Source organism: Zophobas morio, unplaced genomic scaffold (genome assembly GCF_036711695.1).
Source record: "Zophobas morio isolate AGI-343-1 ecotype UQ-CSIRO unplaced genomic scaffold, CSIRO_AGI_Zmor_V1 ptg000006l, whole genome shotgun sequence".
NCBI lineage: Eukaryota > Metazoa > Arthropoda > Insecta > Coleoptera > Tenebrionidae > Zophobas > Zophobas morio.
The window spans coordinates 13,667,568-13,692,145 of NW_026972111.1; the positions used below are offsets into that span (position 1 = coordinate 13,667,568).

General features: G+C 33.1%; 1 protein-coding gene across 1 annotated transcript in view; it reads right to left on the reverse strand.

Annotated features, from left to right (window-relative positions):
* The window catches only part of LOC135123661 (multiple inositol polyphosphate phosphatase 1-like), a 30,724-nt gene that overhangs the window by 4,683 nt on the left and 1,463 nt on the right, over positions 1–24,578 (reverse strand). The window contains exons 2-6 of the mRNA XM_064048501.1: positions 5,192–6,024; positions 1,182–1,365; positions 987–1,131; positions 797–916; positions 547–743 (exon numbers count right to left, since the gene is read on the reverse strand). Of these exons, the coding sequence (XP_063904571.1) occupies positions 547–743; positions 797–916; positions 987–1,131; positions 1,182–1,365; positions 5,192–6,024 (1,479 nt within the window). The remainder of the gene's footprint in view (positions 1–546; positions 744–796; positions 917–986; positions 1,132–1,181; positions 1,366–5,191; positions 6,025–24,578) is intronic.

The following is a 24,578-nucleotide window of genomic DNA, read 5'->3' on the forward strand; positions in this document are numbered from 1 at the left end:
TAAAGAAGCTCTAAGTTTATTCCATGTGAAAGAGGAAGTTTATTAGGGTCGGGACATGTTTCGAGGGCACACTGATCTAATCGTCAGCCGATAAAACTAGAACTAGAATAAGGAAATTAGCCTGGGGGTAAACATTTTTGCAAGCGAAATCGCCATTTTTTAGTACTTCCGTGGAATAGCCAAAAAAAGCACCCTTGGGTATGTAGTTCTAAGGAGATTTGTAAAACAGTACAGGTAGGTCATTTACTTCCTGGTTTGGCTTACCACTTATTGTTTTTCTGTGTCACTGAAAACCATGTGTTTCTACCTTCATCTAAAGGCAATAGTTTAAAGAAAAAATTACACTGCACTCGACGCTACTATTCCCCTCAACAAGCGTAATTAGTGTGAGACTAGTTAATAAAGCGAATTAAATAATTTGAAAAAAATCGGATATCCATGACGTTAGCAAATTTAAACGCTCCCGCATATACAAATTTTAAGAAAAAACGGACTTTCAAGTTGAAATACAGTCATACAAGCCTAATATCACAAATGTGTTCTTACCAAGCTTTTTCGAAGCGACAGAGGTCGTACATATCGTCAAGTACGGATTCATTGAGCGTGTATCTGAAACCTAATCTTCGAAATACATCTCTGGCCATCTGCTGATATTCCTGCTTGCGCTTAAATCTCCTATACTGATCCATTGTTTGAGAATTTTCCGCCACCTGTCTTATCCACGCTCTACACGACTTCGTAGGCTACATAAAAAGCTCAATAAAAAAAAGAAGCTATACCTTCTCTTACACATTACCGTGATTAACCTATCATTATTGAACACGTTGGCATGAACCTGATAAGCTTTTTCCTTAAATAAACCCTCAATGTACGCCTGGTAACTATCATGAGTCCTGTCGCTGTCCGTATATTGAAACTATAAATCAAAACAGCAGGGTTAGCAGGATTCCCCAGCACGTGGCGCCATCTGCAGAGTGTCAACTTACACTATAAAGGTTCTCGGAGTAGGGTTCTCGCATTAACTCTTCAAATCTCGACGCATATCGACGCGCCAAGTATTTTAAATCCATTATTCCTTGACTGGTGAGACCGTTGGCGTTGCGTTCGTTGACTGTCTCATTCCAGCGCCATCTATCAAGCAAAACTGTTAAAAATGAGAGTTGAAAACTATAAATAACCACCTTCTAAATAGGTCCAGATCTTCCGGACAGAAGCGACCTCTGTCAGGGAAGGATCTCTTTTCGTCGTAATTTCTAATAACTTCGGCATGAATTTTGTTTAACTGCCTCAATCTCTGGATGGTCTCGGCCTTAGGATAGCGCGTTCCATGTCGATTGATGCTCCAGAATTGAATAGGTGTACAATCTGCAACAATTACATCATAATCTACTCAATTCTTTTTGTCTCAGTTCATTTAAATTGATCTTCAACCTTAATAAGAACAAGTGTTAATGGAATGTCAGAATAAGTCATCACTGAGACACTGAGTCATGCAGTAATTTAATAATTTCTTATTAATGCTGCATGATAGAGGCATTGCTTATAATAATTGTAGTTTGTGATATGTGACCTTGATTACAGTCACCTGACGAACTTCCGACGTATTAAAAAAAAACTTCAGTTTTCGACAAATTTGTATAGTGACAGGTGGGAAAAATTGGTCACAGAAAAATGTATATGATAATTTTTTTAACACAAAATAATAAACCTTATTAGATCCACATTTTTATTTTAAATGCACGAAGCGAATTCAAAGAAGTTCTCCCTGTCATTAAATTCTAATTTTCCAAAACCAAACAAAAGAAGTCGAAAAAAGATAACTCTGTCAAAATAGCTAAAAGTGAAATGGCCCACGACAAAGTAGCTTCCAATAAAAGAGCTTCATTGAATAGATGTCGACAAATTAGGGTGATAAATTCGCGAAATAAGAACAGTGTAAACACTAATAAGGTGGTATTTTTCATCATATAATTATGTGGAGGTTATATGTTAGATGAAAAAAACAATAGAGAAAATGAATTTTTAAATCTAGTCCAAAATTTTATGGTCATGTGGGATACACATTTTAAAAATGCCATTGTATAATCATTTCCTATTCAGTTTCAAATCAGTCGTATAAAAATTCATCCCACAGAAACCTTGCATGCATTTATTTACACAAGTAATTCACAGGTCGTTTAATTTAGCTTCTGTATCTCAGATTATAATTTTTTTTTGTTTTGTTCACTGCAAAAAAATTATATTATCAATATACTTTTTTTACATTTACATAATTTTGGCGATTTGCAAAAATTTAATGTACAGCTTGTCACTTTTTTCATTACATTCATATGAAATTGATTAGATTTCGGCACAGCAAATACTATTTACCTCCAATCTTCACAAAAAACACACCTGAAAATAAACAGTCCTCCCTCGAAACACATATAATACCGAGGAAGAAGCTAAAAAATACTATCAAACACTTAGTCAAAATGTAGCCCCACCCACCCGCCCTATCTCAATTGTGATGAATTTTTTCATTCGTTGTCAAATCGAGAGGCGGGGATTAATTGCAAGATCCATTTTAAACATTTTTAAGTTTCTTGTTCTAAAAAGATGACTACGTATTTAAAAAAATAGGCAAAATGCAAGAAATTACCATGTAAGACATCTTTTTGAGTATCCTGTTATTCTAAGAATACTGTGTATATTAAGAAAAAATTAAAGCCAAAGATTAAGCCCCACCCATATCCGCCCTGATCTAAATAGTAATGAAGTTTTCATTCGTTGGCAGACCTAGGGGCGGAGCCTAATTGCAAAATCCATTTCCTTACAAAAATTTACCATTTTAAACGTGTTTTAAGTTCCTAAGGATAAAAAAAATTATCACAATTGAGATGGAGTGGGTAAGCGGGGTTTATATTTTGCCTTTTTTTCTTAACATACTTAGTAGGTATTCTTTGAACGACACGATACTCAAAAATATGTTTTTAATTTTTTGTAAAGAAATAAGTATCTTGCAGTTAAGCTTCGCCCCCTTGTTCACGGCGAATAAAAAAAATCATTACAATTGAGACAGGGGGGGTGGGCGGGCTTACATTTTGCCGTTTTGTTTGAATATGTGTAGACTTCTTTTCACAACTTAAAACATGTTTAATATGGAAAAATTGTATAAGGAAATATCGATTTTTGCAAAATCCATATTTCCTTGCAAAAATGTATCATTTTAACCAACGTATAAGTTTCTTGTTGTGAAAAGATGGCTACGTATATTAAGAAAAAATAGTCAAATGTAAGCCCCGTCCACCAACCCTATCTCAATTCTGATGATTTTTTTTAAGAAACCCAACGTCAACGGCAACGTAACGGCGAAAATTAAAAGTTGGTCATCTCGAACGTCACCCCAACGGCCTGCCAATTTTCAACAGCAACGTCAACGGATGATATAAACGACGCATACCTTCGCTGCTTCTTTATCTTAAGAGAGGATAATATCTATCACTGTCTACAGAGTAGAAAAAGTTCTGACAATAGTCAAGTCAAGAAATGGAACCATTCCAGAAAAGAGTTCCTTTAACGAGAATTTAGTTAGCTGATAGTTGACACGATTCGAAGAAGAGAGTTGAATATTAAAAATTTAAGTTATTCATTTTCTGAATTTGTATGCACTTGGTTGTTAGAAGAAAAGGATAATCGAAGTCCAGGATGGAAAATTTAGACGAGTATAAGGTCTAAAAAAACAAAGTGACTAGAATTTCGGTGCAAGTCTGAATTTGAAGAGAAAATTAAAGAGATTTCTAGAACTTTATTTGGAAAGAGAAGAATTACTACACTTCGACTTCGGTGAGAGACTGAAGTTCAGGAAGAAAAGATTCTAGATTCTAAATTGTACGATCTTGATGGAGTAATAATAATAATAAAAGATTCTAGACTGTAAGATCTTGATGGTGTAATAATAAGATTAATTATTATTATATCCACTGTATGGTTGTAGTAATATCTCTTTTCTAATAAAATATATTCTAAAAACTATCAATGACGTCACAACTTTGGCAGCTTCAGTGCTAGTTCTAAGGGCAATTTCAAGTTGGATTTACAATTTCGCAAGTCCTCGTTGCCATGGAAGATGCGATGACAGCAGTCGCGAGAACGAATCATATCGCGAATCGTAACAACTGTCATCGAAATTACCATAGCAACGGCACTTGCGATTTCGCTACCCTAAAGTGAACAAATAAAAATGCTTTAAAAAATCTGAAAACTACTAAACCTACGTATAACCTTTAAGAAAAATATTTCTAAAACACACTTCGATTCTTAACCATCCATTCTTAAGATTTTAAATTTGAAAAAGTATTACCTCACAAAGAAATAAACTCACAAAATTGTACGATGTGTACAGATAAGGTTAAAAATTAGTGAGTAGATCTTTCTTTAATCGTTTATAATGGCTTAAAATGCGTTAGATGCAAGAAAAATAATGTATAATGAGGATTACTTAGTTACTTAGTAAAATGGAAGTCTAAACATTTAGTGGACTTATAATACTCATGTATTCACCACGTATCACAATTTTATCTACTACAGTGTAATAAATTTCACTTATCACACTCATTTTAGTTATTAGATAATAGGTTATATTACCACATCTTTGCCATAACATAAGATTGATGCACTTATTTCTTATCACAAATAAAAATATCTTAAATTTATTAAAACCGACTTTAAATTAATCCTGAAGCTACCGATAGAATTTTGTACATACCACATCAATTAACGCATTATTATTACACTCGTATGATTGCACAACTCAGCTGTCGTCTTTTTGTAAACAAATTTCACTTTTAATGGTAATGTTTTTATCTGATACGTCACGTAAACCAGTATTGAAGTTTTCAACTCGAATAAAACTGCCACAAATCTTGAACATGCATCGTTTTAAACCACAACCAAAAAAGACTCCATTAATTGAGGCATTTTTTAATATCTTATGATCAAGATTTCAGATTATTTAAAATTTTTCTTTTCTAAAAAAATGTATCTTTATTTTTTGTTCATTATCGCCATATTTCCTTTTAAATTAAATTTACCTTACCACGCAGTACTAAATTTGCATACACTCACCATCAAGGTAAAGGTTTATAACAACTAATAATTTTATATTAGGTACCACATTTCTGTCACCTAAAATGTACTAATTTCAACATACCTGGTATCGTGTGTTGATTCGAAGCCTTTCCAAACACAATCTGATATGGGGTTTTCGTTGCAAAATTTGAATAAGGTTGTTCGTCTTTGACGTAACAGTATTCTTGACAGCAGTCGTCATTAGTACCAGAAATTGGACTACCATACTGACCAAATTCACTATCTCGATTCCCACTGTAGTACTGATCCCTGTTTCTATCATTCGGATCTCGATTGCCTCCATACTGATCCCTATTGTTTCCATACTGATCGCGATTACCATACTGATCGCGGTTACCATACTGATCACGATTGCCATACTGATCACGATTACCATACTGATCTCTATTTCCATACTGATCGCGATTTCTATCATTCGGATCCCGGTTTCTGTCATACTGGTCCCGATTTTTGTCATACTGATCACGATTTCTGTCATACTGATCACGGTTTCCTACGTTATAGTGGTCACGATTATCAAACCGATCGCGATTATATTGATCACGATTGTACGGATCTCGACTGTCATATGGCGGACCTTGCGGCCCATACTGACTTTGATTGTATCGACCGTATTGCGACTGGTTGTATTGGTTTCGATCGTAGGGAGGGTTATTGCGGTCGTATTGCCCATATTGATTTTGACGATCATAAGGTGGACCGTATGGCTGATTTTGGCGATCGTATTGGTTTTGACGATCACGGTCGTATGGCTGTTGTGATCGGTCGTATTGGGAATTTTGTCGATCGTATGGCTGATCGGTACGATCTCGATCGGATGATGGGGGTGTGTTGTACTGAGCTGAGATTCCGAGGACTGACAGTGTTAGAAGGATGAAGTATCTTCTGAATGTCCTAGAACAAAATAAACTGTGAGTCAAGTAATTGAACTCAAGATACTAATTTGGGTTAAATTTTTGTTGGAACTGACTTATTGCTACTTCTCAGTTACCTCTTTCCAGTAATGTATATCTTCTGTATTTCATTAAAAGGTTAATTTCGATCAAATTTAACACGAAAACTCTTATTTTTGTGTAAGTAGTGTAACAAATCGGGTTTAATCAGTTCATTCGCTAATTCTAACTAAGTACTTGAGAATAATTGTTGCTTGTGACTCATGACTGTCTCTATAAAATTATCACAGTCGGTCCGTGAATGAAAGAAAAAAATTTGGTCGCCTCTGGCGTTTCCGCTTTTACAACAATAAAATGTTTCAATAATGTTTGTTTTTATACACTGGTACTCTAACATTGAACACGCGAAAAAGAAATGTTTCCAATTGTAGATCGTAACGACTTTAACCAAAGGTCGCCACTGTAGGTGGTACCCGATGCCCAAAAATAAATACTTTACCGTTAATTAATGCATTCATATCTACTTCTCTACTTGTCATGTTAATGCTTTGTTAACCCCAGTAGAACGTTGATACAAGGCTTTTTTTTAACCGACGTGTTAACATTAAAATAGCATTACTTATTATTACGACAAATTTACAACATTGTGTGGTTTCAGAACATTTGGTCTTGAACAAGGTCGCTACTAGAGTAATCGAGAGTAAACAAAAACGGAAACTTATTTGAGCTAAATTTCACGAACGTTATTAAATACAAAAAACTAGGTGGATTTTTGTAAGACCTCATTATGAGAAGTTATAATCAATGTCACATTATAGAACGAACATTATGTTACAATTTGTGGTTTTTCGGTACTTTTTACTGTTTCGTTTTTGTAGTTCAATGTGATTTTATAAGTAAATAATATTATTTTTTCTGTTTTAGGAAGAGCTGGAATCTACGGGTCTAAAGCTACATAGAGTATGTTCGGAAAATTTGACAAATAGTCAGGAATTTACAAAAATGCCGCATATTTTAAAAGAGAAAGAAAACTAGACAAAAAAGGTAATCAAAATGGCTTTCAGTAAGATACTTCGCCACCAGTTGTGCAAGAATATATTTTTTTTAATGAGTGGAATTTATAAACTTATTGCTGTTGACGTTGAAGCTGAAAATTCTCATTTATAAACTCCGTTGTCAAGTTGCCGTTGGTAGTAACTTTGATGTTCAACTTTTACCGTATTTAAAGAGGTTGTAGAAGAAAAGTGGAGTATTTAATTTGATTACTACAAAAATTTACAATTTTAAAGGTGTTTTAAGTTTCTTGTTGTCGAAATAAGTCTACACCCGCCCTATCTTAATTGTGATGATTTTTTTTTTATTCGTCGTGAGCCAAGGGGCGGAGTTTAATTGCAAACTCCTTATTTCTTTATGAGAAATTAAAAACATTTTTTTGAGTATCGTGTTGTTCAAAGAATACTATGTAATATATTAAGCAAAAAATAAAGGCAAAGATTAGGCTCCACCCATACCCACCCAATCTTAATTCTCAATTGTGATGTAGGTAAGTACTTTAAGAAAAAAGACAAAATGTAAGCCCCGCCCACCCACCCTATCTCAATAATTGTGATAGTCTTTTGTTAATCGTCAATAGCCAAAGGAGCGGAATTTAATTGCAAAATCCTTATTATTTCCTTACACGAAATTACGATGTAAGACATGTCTTGAGTTTCGTGTATTTTAAAGAATACTTTGTATATTAAGAAAAGATTAAAGCCAAAGATTAAGTCCCACTCATACCTGCCCTGATCTAAATAGTAATGAAGTTTTCATTCGTTGGCAGATTTAGGGGCGGAGCCTCCTTGCAAAATCCATATTTCCCTACAAAATTTAGCATTTGAAACGCATTTTAAGTCTCTAGGAATAAAAAAATCATCACAATTGAGATGAGGTAGGTGGGTGGGGTTTACATTTTGCCTTTTTTTTTTTCTTAATATACATAATACCTATTCTTTGAACGAAATACCTACTCAAAAACATGTTTTTAATTTCTTGTAAAGAAATACATATTTTGCAGTTAAGTTCCGCCCCCTTGGTTCACTGTGAATAAAAAAAATCATCACAATTGAGATAAGGTGGGTGGGCGGGCTTACATTTTCTCTTTTTGTTTTAATATGTGTAGACTTCTTTTTACAACATGAAACTTAAAACATGTTTAAAATTGAAAATTTGTATAAGGAAATATCGATTTTGCAATTAGGATCCGCCCTATATTTGCAAAATCATGTTTTAAGTTTCTTGTTGTGAAAAGATGGCTATGTATGTATATTAAGAAAAAAAAGACAAAATATAAGCCCATTTATATTTTCAAAATGCAGTTTTCCAATTTTTTGGTACATATAACAAAAACCAGAGTCTAAAAATTACCATTATAACGTCGTGACTCTAACGTCGTCAGCTAAAAAAATTCAAAATTCGTTTTAGAATTTAGCTGTGGTAAAAATGAAATTGATCATGATCAAATTTCATTCCGGTTTTATAATTTTTTCTGAAGAATACAAACATCGTTTACTTTCATTTTTTTTATTTGGTGGGTGTTTAGGTTTGCCTCTGTTTTTCGAACACCTTTATAATATATTAGTTTTACATAAATTTGTATTTGAATTGTAACATACAGGGTTTTCATTGACGTTTGATATCTCGTAGGCCATAGATTTTTAAAATTAGTTGGTATAATGACAATAATAGCAACGCGCGACTTTGATATCAAATGTCAAATTTCAAACTGATCTCGACATTTTGTCAGCAATACCAACTTACAAACAAAATACATATCCTACTAGATAAGAAATATTAGTGAAAGCCCTGTTTAAAGATAATAATAACCTTAAATGGTGACAACCCAAATGGACATAAAGAAACTTTAACTTCCTAATGTTGATTAGCAACCAAGATACTAGATTTCCATGGCTTATTGCGACCTAACAAGGACGTGAATGCATTACGGATAAAACTTAAAAACACTGAACTGAATCGATTTTTTTTAGGTATGGATATCGATTTTATAGATGCTAAATTGCATTTCAAGAAATTTTTGCTTTGTATAATAATTCTGTCAGTTATGAAGTCTTCAACTGAGTGCCTAAACAACTTCTCTATGCTCTCCCCTAATTAAGAGATATAAGTATATACACTGACCGGCAAAAAAACCGGCCACCCTGAAAAATTTCGCAAAACCAAACTTTAAAAATTATTAATTTAACTAGTGTTCGTTATTTTATTAAAGAACCATTCACTATTGACACATGATGTATAAATTATCAAAAAAAAGTAGACAAATAAACGCAGAATTAAATTTAATTTAACAAAATAACAGAAACAAAGCGACAATTTGAGAGACGTCTGTAAGAGTTAATTGAAAACGTTTATTAATTGCCGAACTTATAATCAAATGATGAAAAACACTGTTTACAACAACATCCTCCTTTATTGTTTTTTTAAGAAAAAATCGTAGTTGATCCGTTTCTGTTATTTTGTTAAATTAAATTTAATTCTGCGTTTATTTGTCTTCTTTTTTTTTTGCTAATTTGTACATCATGTGTCAATAGTGAATTGTTCTTCTAAAAATTAATAATAAAATATTCTGGAACATTCATTGGAACACGCAATACTTTTTTATGTTTTACAAACATGGAAAGTCTATAGCAATTTTTTTAATTTTTATAGGTCATTATTGTTAACCGAGCCATAATTATTTATGTCATTTTATAAGGTATTACTCGTTAAAATTATCAAACGAAATATTAGCCAGTTGTATCGTATTGACGTCTTATGAATAGAATTTCATATAAAATTTTATCTACTGGAAAAAATCAAAAGAAAATGAAAATTATTTGCTTTTAATTGTATTACATTAACGTTTGAAGGACAAATCCAAATAAGTTCATTCCCGTTTCCTTGGTGAAAAATCGAACTATATATTTCTTGATCAAAAAAAGTATCAATACAAATTCGACAACTAATTTCGTGTCGTTTCGTTTTTATGTCGCTAGTTTTGCAAAGATAAAAAAAATAGCAAATCGTATAGAAATTTACCCTGACAAAAAACAAAAAAAAATGGTATCTACAGTATTAAAAATGAGAAAATTATTGTCAACGAGAAAACCAGAAACAAAATTTCCTTCACTTCGGTTATTTAATCAAGTGTTTTATTCGTTAAATTCGTTCTTCACATTTGTCCCGTAAATTTTACACATTTTTATTTTAGATAACAGTATCACTCAAAATACACACTTTCAAAAATAATTTAAAAAAGTATCGCTAATTCCGTAAAACATCCTCATGAGGCAGAATATACCGGACATTATTTCAGAAGGTTTTATGTGCGTGCTAGCGGTTTCCGTGAAAAACCTACAATGCAACGCCGTAGATGTTGGAAGAGCGTAATTATTAGTGTACTTGCTACTATAATGAATTTTTTATGGTCTTCACTTATATTACCAAGAATTTTAGAAAATAATTCTTAAAAATTATTATACACATACTGAATATTCTGTTCACCTATTAATTTTCTATGAACCATACATATTTAACAATTTTTATTCGAGTTTAACATTACAGAAGAAAGAACATAGTTTTGTTGACTCACAATTGTTGAAATAAATGTTTTCAAAATAAAAAAGTAAAACACGATGTGACTCAATAAATTAAATTATTCTACCATTAGGTACTACCATTAGCTTATCCTTCATCCTTCCTTGAAACATGGTGACTAATAACCATTACCACAGTTATTATACGTGATTTTCTTAGTTCTTCAAATTATGTTTATGTTTTTTCCCTATCATGGATATACCAGATGTACCTTCCAAATTAATCTATATACACACAAAGCTCAGATTTTTATCACCTAATTTATTAAATTTTGTATGTATAAACTTATCCCAGCTTTGTTGAACAAACGTTATCTTCGTTATTGCTAGAAGCAATAGAATGAATTAAAAACCATATTTAATGATATGTTAAATACCACAAAATAACATTTTGTTTTCTCAAACAAGCATACTTTTTTTTAAATAAATGACACTGTTTTCTAAAAGCGTCACATGCTTTTTGCATAAGAATAATAATATGATGGATTTTTTTACTACCCAACCTAAGCTAGTTATGTAAAAACTAAATCTCCCGTTTCCGTTTGTCTCTGATCTGCCTACCGGCGATTCTGTTAGACAAGTAATTTCCGAAACTACTAGACTATTTTGAAATTTTAGATGTAGGTATACGTCCCTAAGACAATTTCTCGTTTCGTTATTTTATACAGCAAAATCCACTTGTTAATTAAGAAATACACAAAAATAAAAATTGATTCCTGCAGTGTCTTTTCTGCTATAATTTAACAAATTAAATACTTACTAGCCCATATTCTGTTGAAACTAAAACAATCAAAATACGTTAATATTTTTGTGTACTTTTCAGCAGACATCTAAAACAAACGATAGATAGTTGGTCCTATAGGTACAACGAAAAATTAATCACAAATAATAATATATTTCAAAATTTCCTAGAGACAAGAGATAAAATTTCATTTATAGTGCTAACACAATGACTCACCAATTCAATATTGGGTGTTTAAAAATTTCCGTAATAATCAGAGTAAGTTCACAATCTACCTGTTTCCACTTAATTATAGGTAGGTAACCATTTTTTGGAAATTTGTCTACTTGGAGTTCCGGTGCAAAAAATAAACAATTCCCTCGACTTAAAAAGTTAAATGCTTAATCAACCCTGAATTTCCTCGACAACTTTCACTTAAAAGATCATCGACTTTGTATCACAAATATACATAGCTAATCGAACGAGCAGGCCAAAATTTGGAACGATAGAATAAAAGTTCACCGATAAAGAAACACTTCAAGAATTTCAAACACTAATAATAACGTTACTATCTCGTGGTAATAAATGGAAAAATAAACACGTCACCAAACAATGACGAAAATAGTGATCTACTAATTAAATTATTCGTTTTACAACTATCTATCAAAGGTCAAAGATGAATTTTCCATCTTATTCTGTTTCGAAAAAAAGAGAGAAAAAGGTGCTAACACGTATTCGTTACGTGTTAATTGCAAAACGAAGAAAGCTACAGGTTTGTATTGGGTTTCTCAATTAACCGGCCGAGCAAGAAAAATTCTCTTGGCACTGGTACCATCTTCCGAAAAAGAACAGTTAGCCCCACTTTTCACACAATCGCATGACATTGTCTTCGTTGCCGTGAATACTGCAATGCGAATAATCTTGTTATTTTTATTTTATCTTATCTTAGGCACATTCAAAATAAGTAAATAGAAGCCAGTATAAATCATAAGAGGAATTCTTCGCTCAGCGTTAGAACGAGACGCCGATAGACCAACGCGTAGTCAATAAAAAAGGTCGTACCTTTAAATAGCTTACGGTACTGCCTACACTATTCTACAGAAGTAGGAAAGTTTATTTCATTCGTAAACATAGCGTACTCTGCTGGTTACGCCCAGATTGGCAGTCACTGGAAATCGTCTTTCCTGCTAGCACGTGTGAAGTTTTTGTCTGTTTTTCGAACCGGAGACCTGTGGTAGCGTCGCAGAAACAATCTCAAGGTAAGTCCATGCATAAATGTATTTTTAGCTGCATTATCTCCCTGCATTTAGATGGCAAATCCTGTCAATTTAATCCTGTGGCTGTTGGTCCTCATTTTCATCTCATTCTGGGTGGGAGGATTCTGCGCTGGTATTTACATCTTCGTCCATCCACTGAGCGTCTGCATCACGCCGTTAACGGTAAGTAAACTTTTAAAATTTGTGTTCACACGAATAAATTAATCATCTGTTTAGGACATAGCGGATATATTACTGCAAGGAGTGCAGTTCCCGCACTACTGCGCTGAAAAGATGTTTAGCTGAAGGAAAACTTATATTACAATAATGTATTTTAGGGTTACGTGCCACGTCGGGTGTTCTCTTGTTTATTTATATAATTCACGTCATAGTAATAAAGTGATTTATTGTTGTATATAATCGGTATGATTGCCTAATAATTTTTGTAATAAAATTTTTATATTGGTACCCTGGTGTTATTAATTTCAAACACATGATGCGTTCTAACCTGAAAAATTCATTGGCCTTTAGTCGATTTTCCTTGAAAACTGTTAAAGTTCAAGAACAATGTTCTGTCAATAATGAAACTTAGAGCTAATTTCACTTGTTTGAAAAGGTTTGAGACCATCAAAGCAAGGAGCTGTGAAGGGCTTCATTTATTATTCACAAAATGATTAGTTTATCGTGAATCAGAAAACAATGAGTCGGTGCAACCGGAAACTTGACACACGATAAGTTCAACAATGTTTGTATTTCATAAAATAATTTTCTGGGATTTTCACCTGTACTCATGGTCGGATTTTTGTAACCATCTAGGGAACTCAGAAATTAATTAATTCTACAGATAGGTATCACAAAAAAAAAATCTTTTGCTATTTTCTAATTGTTGTATGAGACGCACAGACTTTTTAAACACCCATTTCTGGGATTTGCTTGATCATTATGTGTATTTCTAAAAACGACTGTTTACCTCCACTATCTTACTTTTTTTAAATGAGTTTACACACTTTACGACACATCATGTGAAAGTTGTTTTTATTAGTAATATAGGGTTGCCATTAATTTTTGATCAAACATCATATATCAAAACGTCAAAATTATCCCAGATTGTCTAATGAAAAATTCGGTTACAAAAATCAAAACGAAAATAAGGTAACTTTCATGACTTTGCTAAATTACTGTCATAAAAATAAGTCCTAACAGAAAAAAAAAGGGGTAGCTTGTAATTGGTACTCTACAGATTGATCACCTGCTACTAGTGGTGGTACTAAATTTTTTCTAATTCGATGTTTTTAGGGTCACATTAAAGTAGTGTTTTCGGTTTTAATTTTTAATGAACCTTTCAAAACATGTTTTTTAATATACTACTCTGAAATTGATTATAGACTGGTTGACATTCATTTGCACCATAGTACCACATTATTTAAATTTACAGTAAACATTGTTTCATACAAACAGAAGGCAAATTTTCAGAGAATAAAATTGTAATTTAATGAAGTGGAATGGATGTAAATCTCTGTAAATTTTGGGACTACAGGTATGTATTTGGACGATTCTTGCAGTTCTTAACAGTCAGTTAATTTCTTTACAAGGAAAAAACTTGTAATAAAGCTGATAGCAATATTACCACGTTCTGAAAATTTCACAGAAGTGAGATAAGCGATTTCTGAGATACCTAGTCGATAAAATAAATTATTTCAGATATTAGTCTTAAAGTACTCACTTTATAATCACATAAAATTAAAACGTGCTACTGTAACACAAGTAAACCCACGTTTCACAGCAAAGTTTCAATAAAAGTGTATCCAAACTTTATGGTCACAAATTTTGGTGTACAATTAATTATTCTGATATGCTATCCAAGTTACCCTAATCATAATCTGCGTTTCCAGAATTTCAAAAACGTGAACGAACCGGTTTTGAGGTGACCACACATCATACATTTTTTGAGACATCCTTCAAAATAGTTATTAATAACTTAATAAGTAATTAAATAAAAAAAAACTGGTTTAAGTTCTCGTGAAAATGTCATCGAAGAGGCTTTACTTTCTATAGTTAACCAACATGTGTTAAGCTAAAAATAGAATAGATTATTAAATTACGGTCAGAAAACCATGGCATACCTATATCCACTTCACATGAGATTTTTTTGGTAAAATTCTAAGATGGTATAATCATCGGTCATGAATGTAATCACATTTTCTTAGCATTTTACCACGACAAAATTAAGATACCGTTATACTCGCAATAACTCAGTACGGTAGTTTCGGAGATTACTTCTCCAAGAAAATTCCAGTAGGTAAACAGACGACATAGATCAAAATGACCCGGTTATAATACTTCCCTTTCCTCGGACTGCAAAAAACAGCATACCAATATAATAGCAAAAGTATCATTTAGTAGTCTAATCAGTCAAATAATAATTGTACATTTCTTGAATTTGATCAACACCAAAAAGAGTTTCAGGTTAAAATTCTCGTTGAAAACGTGTAAGTAATTTAGCTTCAAGAATGCTCCCAGACTGTTAAATAAGTACGATTAAAAATATGTAAGTCAGGAAATGTAAAAGTACAACTGAAATTTTCCCACTGCTCATTAAAATTGGTCCTTCAGGTAGAACTAGCCATTGTATTTTCCTTCTGATAAAACGATAACAACATTCCTGTTACCACACAACTAAATATTTTTTGTTGTCGTGTTCAATTCTATTACTTCAATTGCCACTTTTACCTTATCTTTGTTAATAAAAAAATTACATTAGGTAGTGAAACTATTTGTATCCGTCCTATTTACTATGAAAATGATTAGATTAATATTATCAGAGAAGTTTCGCATTACATTAGACTTACGTCAAATGATAAATTAAATTTGGCGTCAAAGAGAACCATGACGAAAAATCATACTTATATTTCAAAGATTAAGAAAATGACCGATTACACAGTCATAGATTTATTATGTAAGTAAAACGTCAGATTGAGTTTCAACGTCACATCAGTACGTTTTAAAATGGCAAATCACGTCATTTTTAGTAATTCCACATTAAAATTACAATGTGTTATTTAACGTTACATTTTAAAAATTACATTTTATTGACAAACCTGTTTCTAATTGTGATTTGTCAAGAAGAAATCGCGTTTAGGTTTTTTTAAGAGTTAACTCTCTCTTTAGTTGTTCCTACCGAAAGAGGATTATTTCATGTCTAGATCTATTCAAGTTTTGAACCTTAAACAAACAATACAACGTGAGAAAGAAAACACTTAAAGTTCCTTTGTTGTAAGTGAATTTACGTTAGATAATATCCCTTGTTATACTGTATTCACAATATTTACAACATGTACCGGAAAATCATCGCTACGCACCTATAGATACAGGGTGATTAATTTTTATGGTGTCCCTATTGCAATTTTGAAAATACATGGTCGTTCAAATTAGAAATACGATTCGCATTTTCTTATAAACACCAACATGTTCTCGTGCTTGAAAAGAGGAGAAAAAATCATTTAGTCTACTGTCAATGATGACGAAGTATCGGATTAGCAAGTTTTGTAATTGATTAAAACTATTTCGTACGTTTCAAATATGGGACAAATTAATTATTAACAACCACAAATAATAGTTTTTTTATATACCTATTTTATCTTTTATATTTTGTTTAGTGTTCTGTACTAATGAGTTTGTGATAATGACTAGTTACGCATATTTGTGTAATTTTTTTATGTACAAATTATGCCATACGATCGAAAAAAGTCCTCTAGTAGACCATGAAATTCATTTTTAAAATAATGATGTTGCCAGCATCAACGTGTTCCTGATTTTAAAAGCAAAGTTCATAATTAAAATTTATTATTTAAATAAAACAAAACTACATAATATATTATACAGGTGTTTTTTATCTGTTCCCGCCTGAATATTTATGCATAGGCAACCCATTTTACGTTTCCTAAACCGCTTTGATTAATTTTTATTTTTAAATAATAATGAACGCATAGATAGCAATGATCTGGATCAAAATTATGACAAATTATTTATGTCCGCCAAATATATTCAATTTTCGTTTGCTTTAAAATGTTTTCGAATTCTGAAAAAACAGACATGCTATTAATATTGGGGAAGTGTGACAAAAATTTTGATGCTGCTATTCGTTTCTGCGCAAGGTAATATCCTAATAGAAGAACTCCTTCAAATCAAGCGTTTAGAAAATATGAAAAAAATTTACGAGAATTTGGGCAATTAAAAAAAAAATTAAGTTGGAAATCGAACTGTAACAACGGCGGATAATGAAGCTGCTCTAATTGAAATTGTAGCAGAAAATCCCCACGTGAATCAAAGACAGATTGCAAGACAAATGGAGATTAGTTTGGGTTCGGTTTTCAACATCTTAAGGGCAAACCGATTTCATCCATACCATGTGACAATTGTCCAACATTTAACAGAACGCGATTTTATCCGACGGTTAGTGTTTTGCGAATTCATGACGGCTCAATTACGAGACAATCAAGATTTTTTATTTAACGTTTCTTTACGGATAAAGCCACATTGACCAATAACGGGTGTGTAAACAGACATAACTCACAATACTATGCCCAGCAAAATCCCCATTGGTATCAGGAAAACCACTTCCAAGAAATTTTCAAAGTTAATGCTTGGTGTAGTAGAATTGTTGGTAACCACGTCATTGGTCTATATTTTTTTTAAGGAAATTTAAACGGACCTATGTATCTAAATTTTTTAAAGAATATTTTAACTGTTGTTTAACTGTTGGAACACGTAGAGCGAGACATACGAAGAATAATTTGGTGTCAAAATGATGGAGCTCCCGTTCATTGTCAGAGAGACGTTAGGAACTTTTTGCACAGAGCGTTTGGACCAAGAGAGAAAGAGTACGCTTGGCCTGCACGGATCTAACGCCATTAGATTTTTTTCTTTGGGGGAAGGTGAAAAATGACGTTTTATAGTGTCCCAATCGGAAATCAAAACCACTTACGTGAAAGGATAATATTTAATAGCATCATGCAGATCTATAACTCCTGACATGTATACAGGGCCGGCTCTAAGGGACCAGGCGCCCCGATGCAGCTTACTGTTCAACGCCCTTAAAAAAAAATTTGTAAAAAAAAAATTAAAGTTTTGTAATCACATATTTTTGTAGAGAGATACTTTTTATAAACAAACATGCATAAAATTATGATGAATCAATCTTAATATATAAAAGTGTTTGTCTTAACTGACAGACTGACTGATTCATCAATGCAAAGCCTATACTACTGAAGCTACAAACATGAAATTTGGACAGTAGGGTCCTTTTCTGTCATAAGCACCCATTAAGAAAATATTTCTGGAAATTCCATCCCTACGGGGACAAAATAGGGGATGACACTTTGTGCAGAAATCCCGTGAGTTTTTAAGTCAGACGGGTTCACTGGGGCCCTGGAGGAGTGAACAAGATGAAAAATGATAATTTCGGAGATTTTCACGGTCGGAATCAATACATGATCGTTTTCCGGGTTGGAACCGTGTAATTTCTCAAAAAAGTTTCGCCTCTGGTATGGTTGACATACTGATTTACCGTGCTCTTTTGCCTTATTCTTAACCCTGCTCCTGAAGATGCCACTTACGAAAGTGTGCGAAACGTTGAGCCCAAAAACTCAATTTACACGGTTCCAACCCGGAAAACGATCATGTATGAAAAATGATGAGTCCTAATTGCGAATTCCACGCAAACGGAGCTGCGGGCAAAATAGTAATTTACGCAACTAGTTCGGGATAGCCTGCTTCCCGCATGAACGCTTGTTTGAGGCACGACCGAAGGGAGTGCCGCATTTGCGTGAATGCGGGAAGCAGGCTCACGAACGTGTTGTGTACAATATTTTTTGCGACGAATAAACCTTTAAACTGAAGAGATTAACTGTGAGTTATTTATAAACAACGCCATTGACAGCGCCGTCAACACGTCACAATGTTGACACTACCCGAGTATTTTAAGGTTACCATGGCAACGGGAAGTTAAATGCACGTGTGCGGGAAGTTCGACGTCCCGCACTCTGGTGAATGCGCGAAAGCTATCAAAAAAGGTCATGAGTGCAAAAACTATATTTACAACTTAAAGTTGTCGCCTGGCGGTAATCCGCAGACCTTAAATTTGCGTACAATTACCTGCTAAATGTTAAACATATTCGGGGGGACTGATGGGAGACATAAATATTTCTTACCATTGTACTACTGTCCGCTTCGTTATTGTCAATAAAAATTTTTTAGGGCACAACGATATTTCCTAAACTATACATAGTATAAGTATAAAAATATTTATATTGCAAACGTTTTTCAATTTTTATTATTGTAAAATTGATGCGATTTCAAAGTTATTTTTAATTTAGACTTACCTCAATGTTAATCGAAATTTAAATTTAAAATTAATGATGACAAAAAGCCACGAAATGATAGACAGAACCAAATTCGGCTACAAACAGGAATAGTGAAAAATATAAGAAAACTGTTGAACAAATCACCACAACCAAAACCAACCGACTAGACTTGGAAAATAAAATGTTTAAGTATGCCGACATGGACTTTTATGGTAAAAACAAACGTGACAAATGTTAAGAAAAACATCTGGTTGTGGTCATACCGCTGTCTCGTCAAATTGTTACCAATATAGTGCATCATAAATCTGGTTATTTTTTGTCGGTATTGATCTAAAGGTCCCATCACCCAACCCAAAGGCGCACTCTTTTTCAATTATTACAGTTTGATAGTGCCAGGAATTGACTTCTTGGGATCTGTTTTGATGGTCATAGTGGAATGTTAAAATGTAGGTTTTTCTGAAAAGTTTTCGATGGGCGCCTTGGTCTGTTACTGCTATAATATTTTGTTGGTAGTGATTCAATGCAAATCTAACATTAAGTTATTTTTATAGAGTTAATATAAAAGCATAGGCGGCGCCCGCCGCCCGGCGCCCCTTGTCACGGGCGCCCCGATGCGGTGCATCTTTCGCTTACCGTGTTCAGCCGGCCCTGCATGTATAGATAGAGTTCTTAGAAATTATGAACATAGTATTGGACTTTGTGAAGATAGTGGAGGCAGGCATTTTGAACATTTATTATAAATTCGTTTTCGTTGTAATCTGATCCATTAATAAATTGAGTATTAATTTTTTCAATTTTATCATTATTTGGCATAGACACCTTTTCTGTGATTGCTATGATTGCTTATAAAAACAAATTAAATTTGACGAAGTCGTCTCCAGGGTGTATAATATGCTGCCTATGCAAAATTCTCAGGGATGAACAGATAAAATGAACATCCTGTATAGTATTTGCTAGGATAACACTAATTTTGGCAAATGACATACCCTCTAAGAAAAAAAAGGGTGGGTGGGCGGAACTAGTACTTGCTAAGGTAAAAGTGACTTTGGCAAATGACATACCCTCTAAGAAAACGAAAGCTGAGTGGGCGGGGCTAGTACTTGCTAAGATAAGACTGATTTTGGCAACTGGCATGCCCTCTAAGAAAGGGAGTGGATGGGCGAGGCTAGTATTTGCTAGGATGAGACTGAGAGATTTAAAGTACGACTTGTTGGAACATGAGCCTTATTCACCAGATTTGGCTCCCTCGGACTTCCATCTATTCCCAAAAACTCAAATTCCTAGGTGGAGACAGCGTTTTGGGTCTACTTTGAAGCTACAGACTTATGTTGCGGACCTTCCAGAAAACTATTATACGGAGGGTATAATGGCATTGGAGGACTGGTGATCCACGTATATCACGGTCCAGGGAGATTATGTAGAAAAATAAAAGTAGTGTCAAATTTATAAATGTCTTCTTTCATTAACAGGCCGTGAATTTCTCAGCCCGTCCTCGTATGAGCCACAGTCTCACTAAAAGTTAAAAAATTTTGAAATCCATGTTTTTCGTAAATTCGTACATTATTTTACATACTACACAAAAGATGTTGGCATTTAACGTAACGTAATTTTCAAAACCCTTCTCAATTTTTTATTAAGTATCAATATACCAAATGATTTGTAAATTTTTGTCTATTTAAACACGTAAAAATGGACCCGGATGTTTATATAAAAACCAAAGCTGACATTTATAACTTGAAATCTACTAAGATTAGAATTATTTTCAGGCCGTATTATTAATCACCGTGTCGCTTAAAGTCTCTGAAATAACAATAATAAAACGATAAAAAATTACCATTAAGTGTAGTTTTACGTGCATACACAAACCAGGAAAATTAACACGAAATCCAATAACCGTTGACAGTACAATAAGGTCTAAAAAGAGGGGTTACTTGACTCTGCATACCATTTAAAATTTTTACCTATATGTCATGGTTTTCACATTTCAAAGCTGTACCTCTAATTATTCCAGAAAGACTTCAGTCCATTATGTCTTTTCTATGTAAACAACAAAATAAGACTTTAGATTTTCTTTTTATGGGAAGGGGGGCTCTAAAAATAAAGCTGTATCGGAAATCTCTTGGACTATCGTGTGTTACCCCCTCCATCCTTTTGATAAAGTCCAATAACATATTGCTACACTAGATACATCTGTGCTTTTTAGGAAACTGACTGTAGTTGCCAAAGTCTTTCTTATGGACATTTTTAACAAGAGATAAATCCGACCCTACACCCTACAGCCCCGCCGCTTTATCTAGCCAGGACTATGTTTTCTGAAACACCCACAAATAAAGAGGTACAAATAGCCCAATCAGCTGTTAGTACAGATTAAATGTTTTGTTCGAATAACAAACATTGAACCTTATTAGGCAACGGGACTTTTAAAAATCATCGACTTTATCATGCTGGTTTGAAGACTTATCTTTAGTTTTTCCGTATGTTTAAAATACTGCTGCCGGAAGGTCTAGGGTCTAGACAGTTGCTGTGGTCTCACGGTGTTTTCCAAAGGCTGTAGTGCCCACCACGTAGTGAAATTTATGTCTCCTGATGAAGACTATGTAGCTATTTCTATGTGATATATTTAGATCTATCCCCTTCGGCTACATTGAGAAATTTATTTTTGACAAGAATTGCTATAATATCAATATACATATCCTTCAGCGTGTCAATAAATTAGTTTCACTTGACTGTCTAATTAAATTATCTTCTTCTAATTTGTTTTTTTATTAAAAACTTCCCAACATCTCAATTTCCTCGAAAAATACTATTGGCAATACACAGACTTGGTTTGAGTTTTGCTGACATTTTTTGACAAATAATTTTAGAGGTTATTTGAGGAGGAACAGATGTTTTCAACGGGTTATTACAAAACAAAAAATAAAATTATAATACAAACGAGAAAAAAATTGTAAGTTAATAACTTGCACTGTAAACTATTCCCTCTTTCAGGAAGTTCCACAGAAATATCGTCAGCATCGTCTTCTGCTGAATCGACAACAGTTTCAATTACGTCTCCATCATCTGTTTCATCTGTATCTGAGTTTGCCAGAGATATTATTTCAGGTGGAATACTATCCAGGTGAAAATTGGCCATTTCCTCGTGCCAGTCTGCCTGAATTAATTCTTCACGATGCTATTTTGCTATTTTTCCACATTTGGAAATCACAAGTGTCCCAAATTTCTAACCACAAGTGCGATACTCGAACTTTGTCATCAACAGCGTTGTATTTACAGGTAATGTGGAAGTCTAAGCATATCAATGCTTCTTTGTAACTTCCTGAATGACTTTTTTTTGAAGGCTTGAAGACTATTTTAGAACTCTTTGAAAGATTTGGAGAACATATTACATTGGGTATCAACTGGATTACAATCCCTTCTTGTAAAACCCCCTGATGATCCACTTCAAAATTGTTCTCACAATAGACTCGGAAGCCTAATTTAATGTAAGTTAATTAATAAATATTACGTACACAATATTTTAGTACCGAAAATGCTGTCATTAAGTGTTCATGCATTTTTCTTCCAGCAATGGCTGGCCCCAGTGCCAAAATCAGGTGGTAGGAGTTAATAAGTGCAATTTCCATTTTTTTGGTGCATTTCTTGTTCTTTCAAAAATTAATACATTTTGGATTGACGCGCTGTTTTCCAAACTGTTAAAAAACGGGCGTAAAATAACACCGTATAAGTTTTTTTTATTGTACCAACTTAATTCAAAAGAAAAGTAGAATTTACCAGGTTTGACAAGAATGGAGACAGAAAAAGCCCTAGAGACAAACCTAAATTCACATTAATAGATCTTTGTATAAGCATAGCTTGTTCATAAAAAATGAAAATGCTCTCACTTCCATTCGGAGAATGTCTGCATTCATCGTTTTATAACCGGGACAGTAAAATCATCGTAAAAATTATTAGTAAGTTTAGACTTAAACATAGCTATTATTTGTTAGTCATCAGAGTGATTCACGGAAGTGTGAAAACGGTTGCAATTGTAACAAGCTGCTAATCTAAACAAGAAAAACAAATACTACTAGACTACAATGTAAGTACGCCCTGGTACAACAAAGTGTGAAAATATATACGTAACTCAAAGCACGAATTTAATTAAATACATATTTAAAACACTACTGCACAAGTATAAAAACTAATTAAATTCCTTTCTAAAAATAAAAATGAATCTTTGAAATGTAAAAACCATGCTCACCACAGAATCAACAGAAATAATAAAAATACTATTAAAAAAACATTTTATTTCAAGGTTTAAAAACACATCTGAGGGAAGTTTACTGGTGTTGTCGAATATTACAATTATTACAGGAAAAGTTTGCTAGCAAGAAATGCATACACTTAAAAACGTTAAAAAAAGGTTTGCTCTAATAATGCTCATTATGAATATTACATTACTTATTCATGAACACATGAGACAGTAAAGTCCAAAAAAGCAAGACAAATTATACAGTAATTGGTGTCTCTCCTTGAACCATCTTTCATTTTAATGACCCATAGTGGAACCTAATTCAGTTCTTATTGCAGCGTAAAATTAATGTAGTGTGAATTCATAAATTTTGATTTATCATTAACGACAAAGTATCAGGATACAGGTAATTCTACCGAAGAATTTTAAAGATATAAAAAAATGTAACCTAAAGTTTACTTTGAAAAATTTAAAAATTATATTTTTAAAGCAAAAAAAAAAGACGAAATTTGAACTATTTTCCTTTTTCAAAAACTTGGTTTACTATTTTTAAAGTGATTTTAATAAAATAACAAAACAGTGGCTTTCATAAATAATTTTTGTGGTCTAATCCCAAACATAATTTACCAGATAATGGTGTCATCGCATGTGAGTAAAAATTCAGCTTCAACTCCAGCACTTACTCACCAAAATCACTCAAAAGCAAAGCGTATTTTTGGTTAGTTAGTTGCACAACAATCACCTAGCACTACACAACTTTACTGTTAAATGTGATGAGAATGTAGGATTAGAGAGTATGCGGACATGCATTTCGTGTATGGTGAAGGTCATGGTAACGCCAGGGTCACAATTAAAACACAATCAAAACGTTTTTCTGGACGTTAATTGCCTCATGCACAAACCATTATTGCTCTAGCAAACAATGGGGTCAGGCCTACGAATTAAATTAAAATAAGGTCGAAATTCACTCCAAAAAAGTTTGAGTAAGCAAATTTTTGCTAAAGCAGTATGTATTTGAGCTAACTCTCTTCATTTTGAACTCCCATTTCTTTTTTATTGCACTATTACACTTACATTTTATTTATTTTTGTGTGAAAAAGGATTAGAGTGCCCAAACTAGTATTTTTGGAGCATTCAGGTATGTGAAAAGGTTTTCGTCAAATTTTAAATTAAATACAATATGTGTCACTACACAAAAATTCTATAAAAAAATGTATAATGATGGAACACTTTCTAACAACATTAACTTTAAAATTACAATTTAAACGTAACTAATGTTTTCCTTCCCCAAATAGAAAGAAAGTATTCTGGGTGTTCACTGCTACTACTTTTTTTCAAAGCGGAGACTTACTTC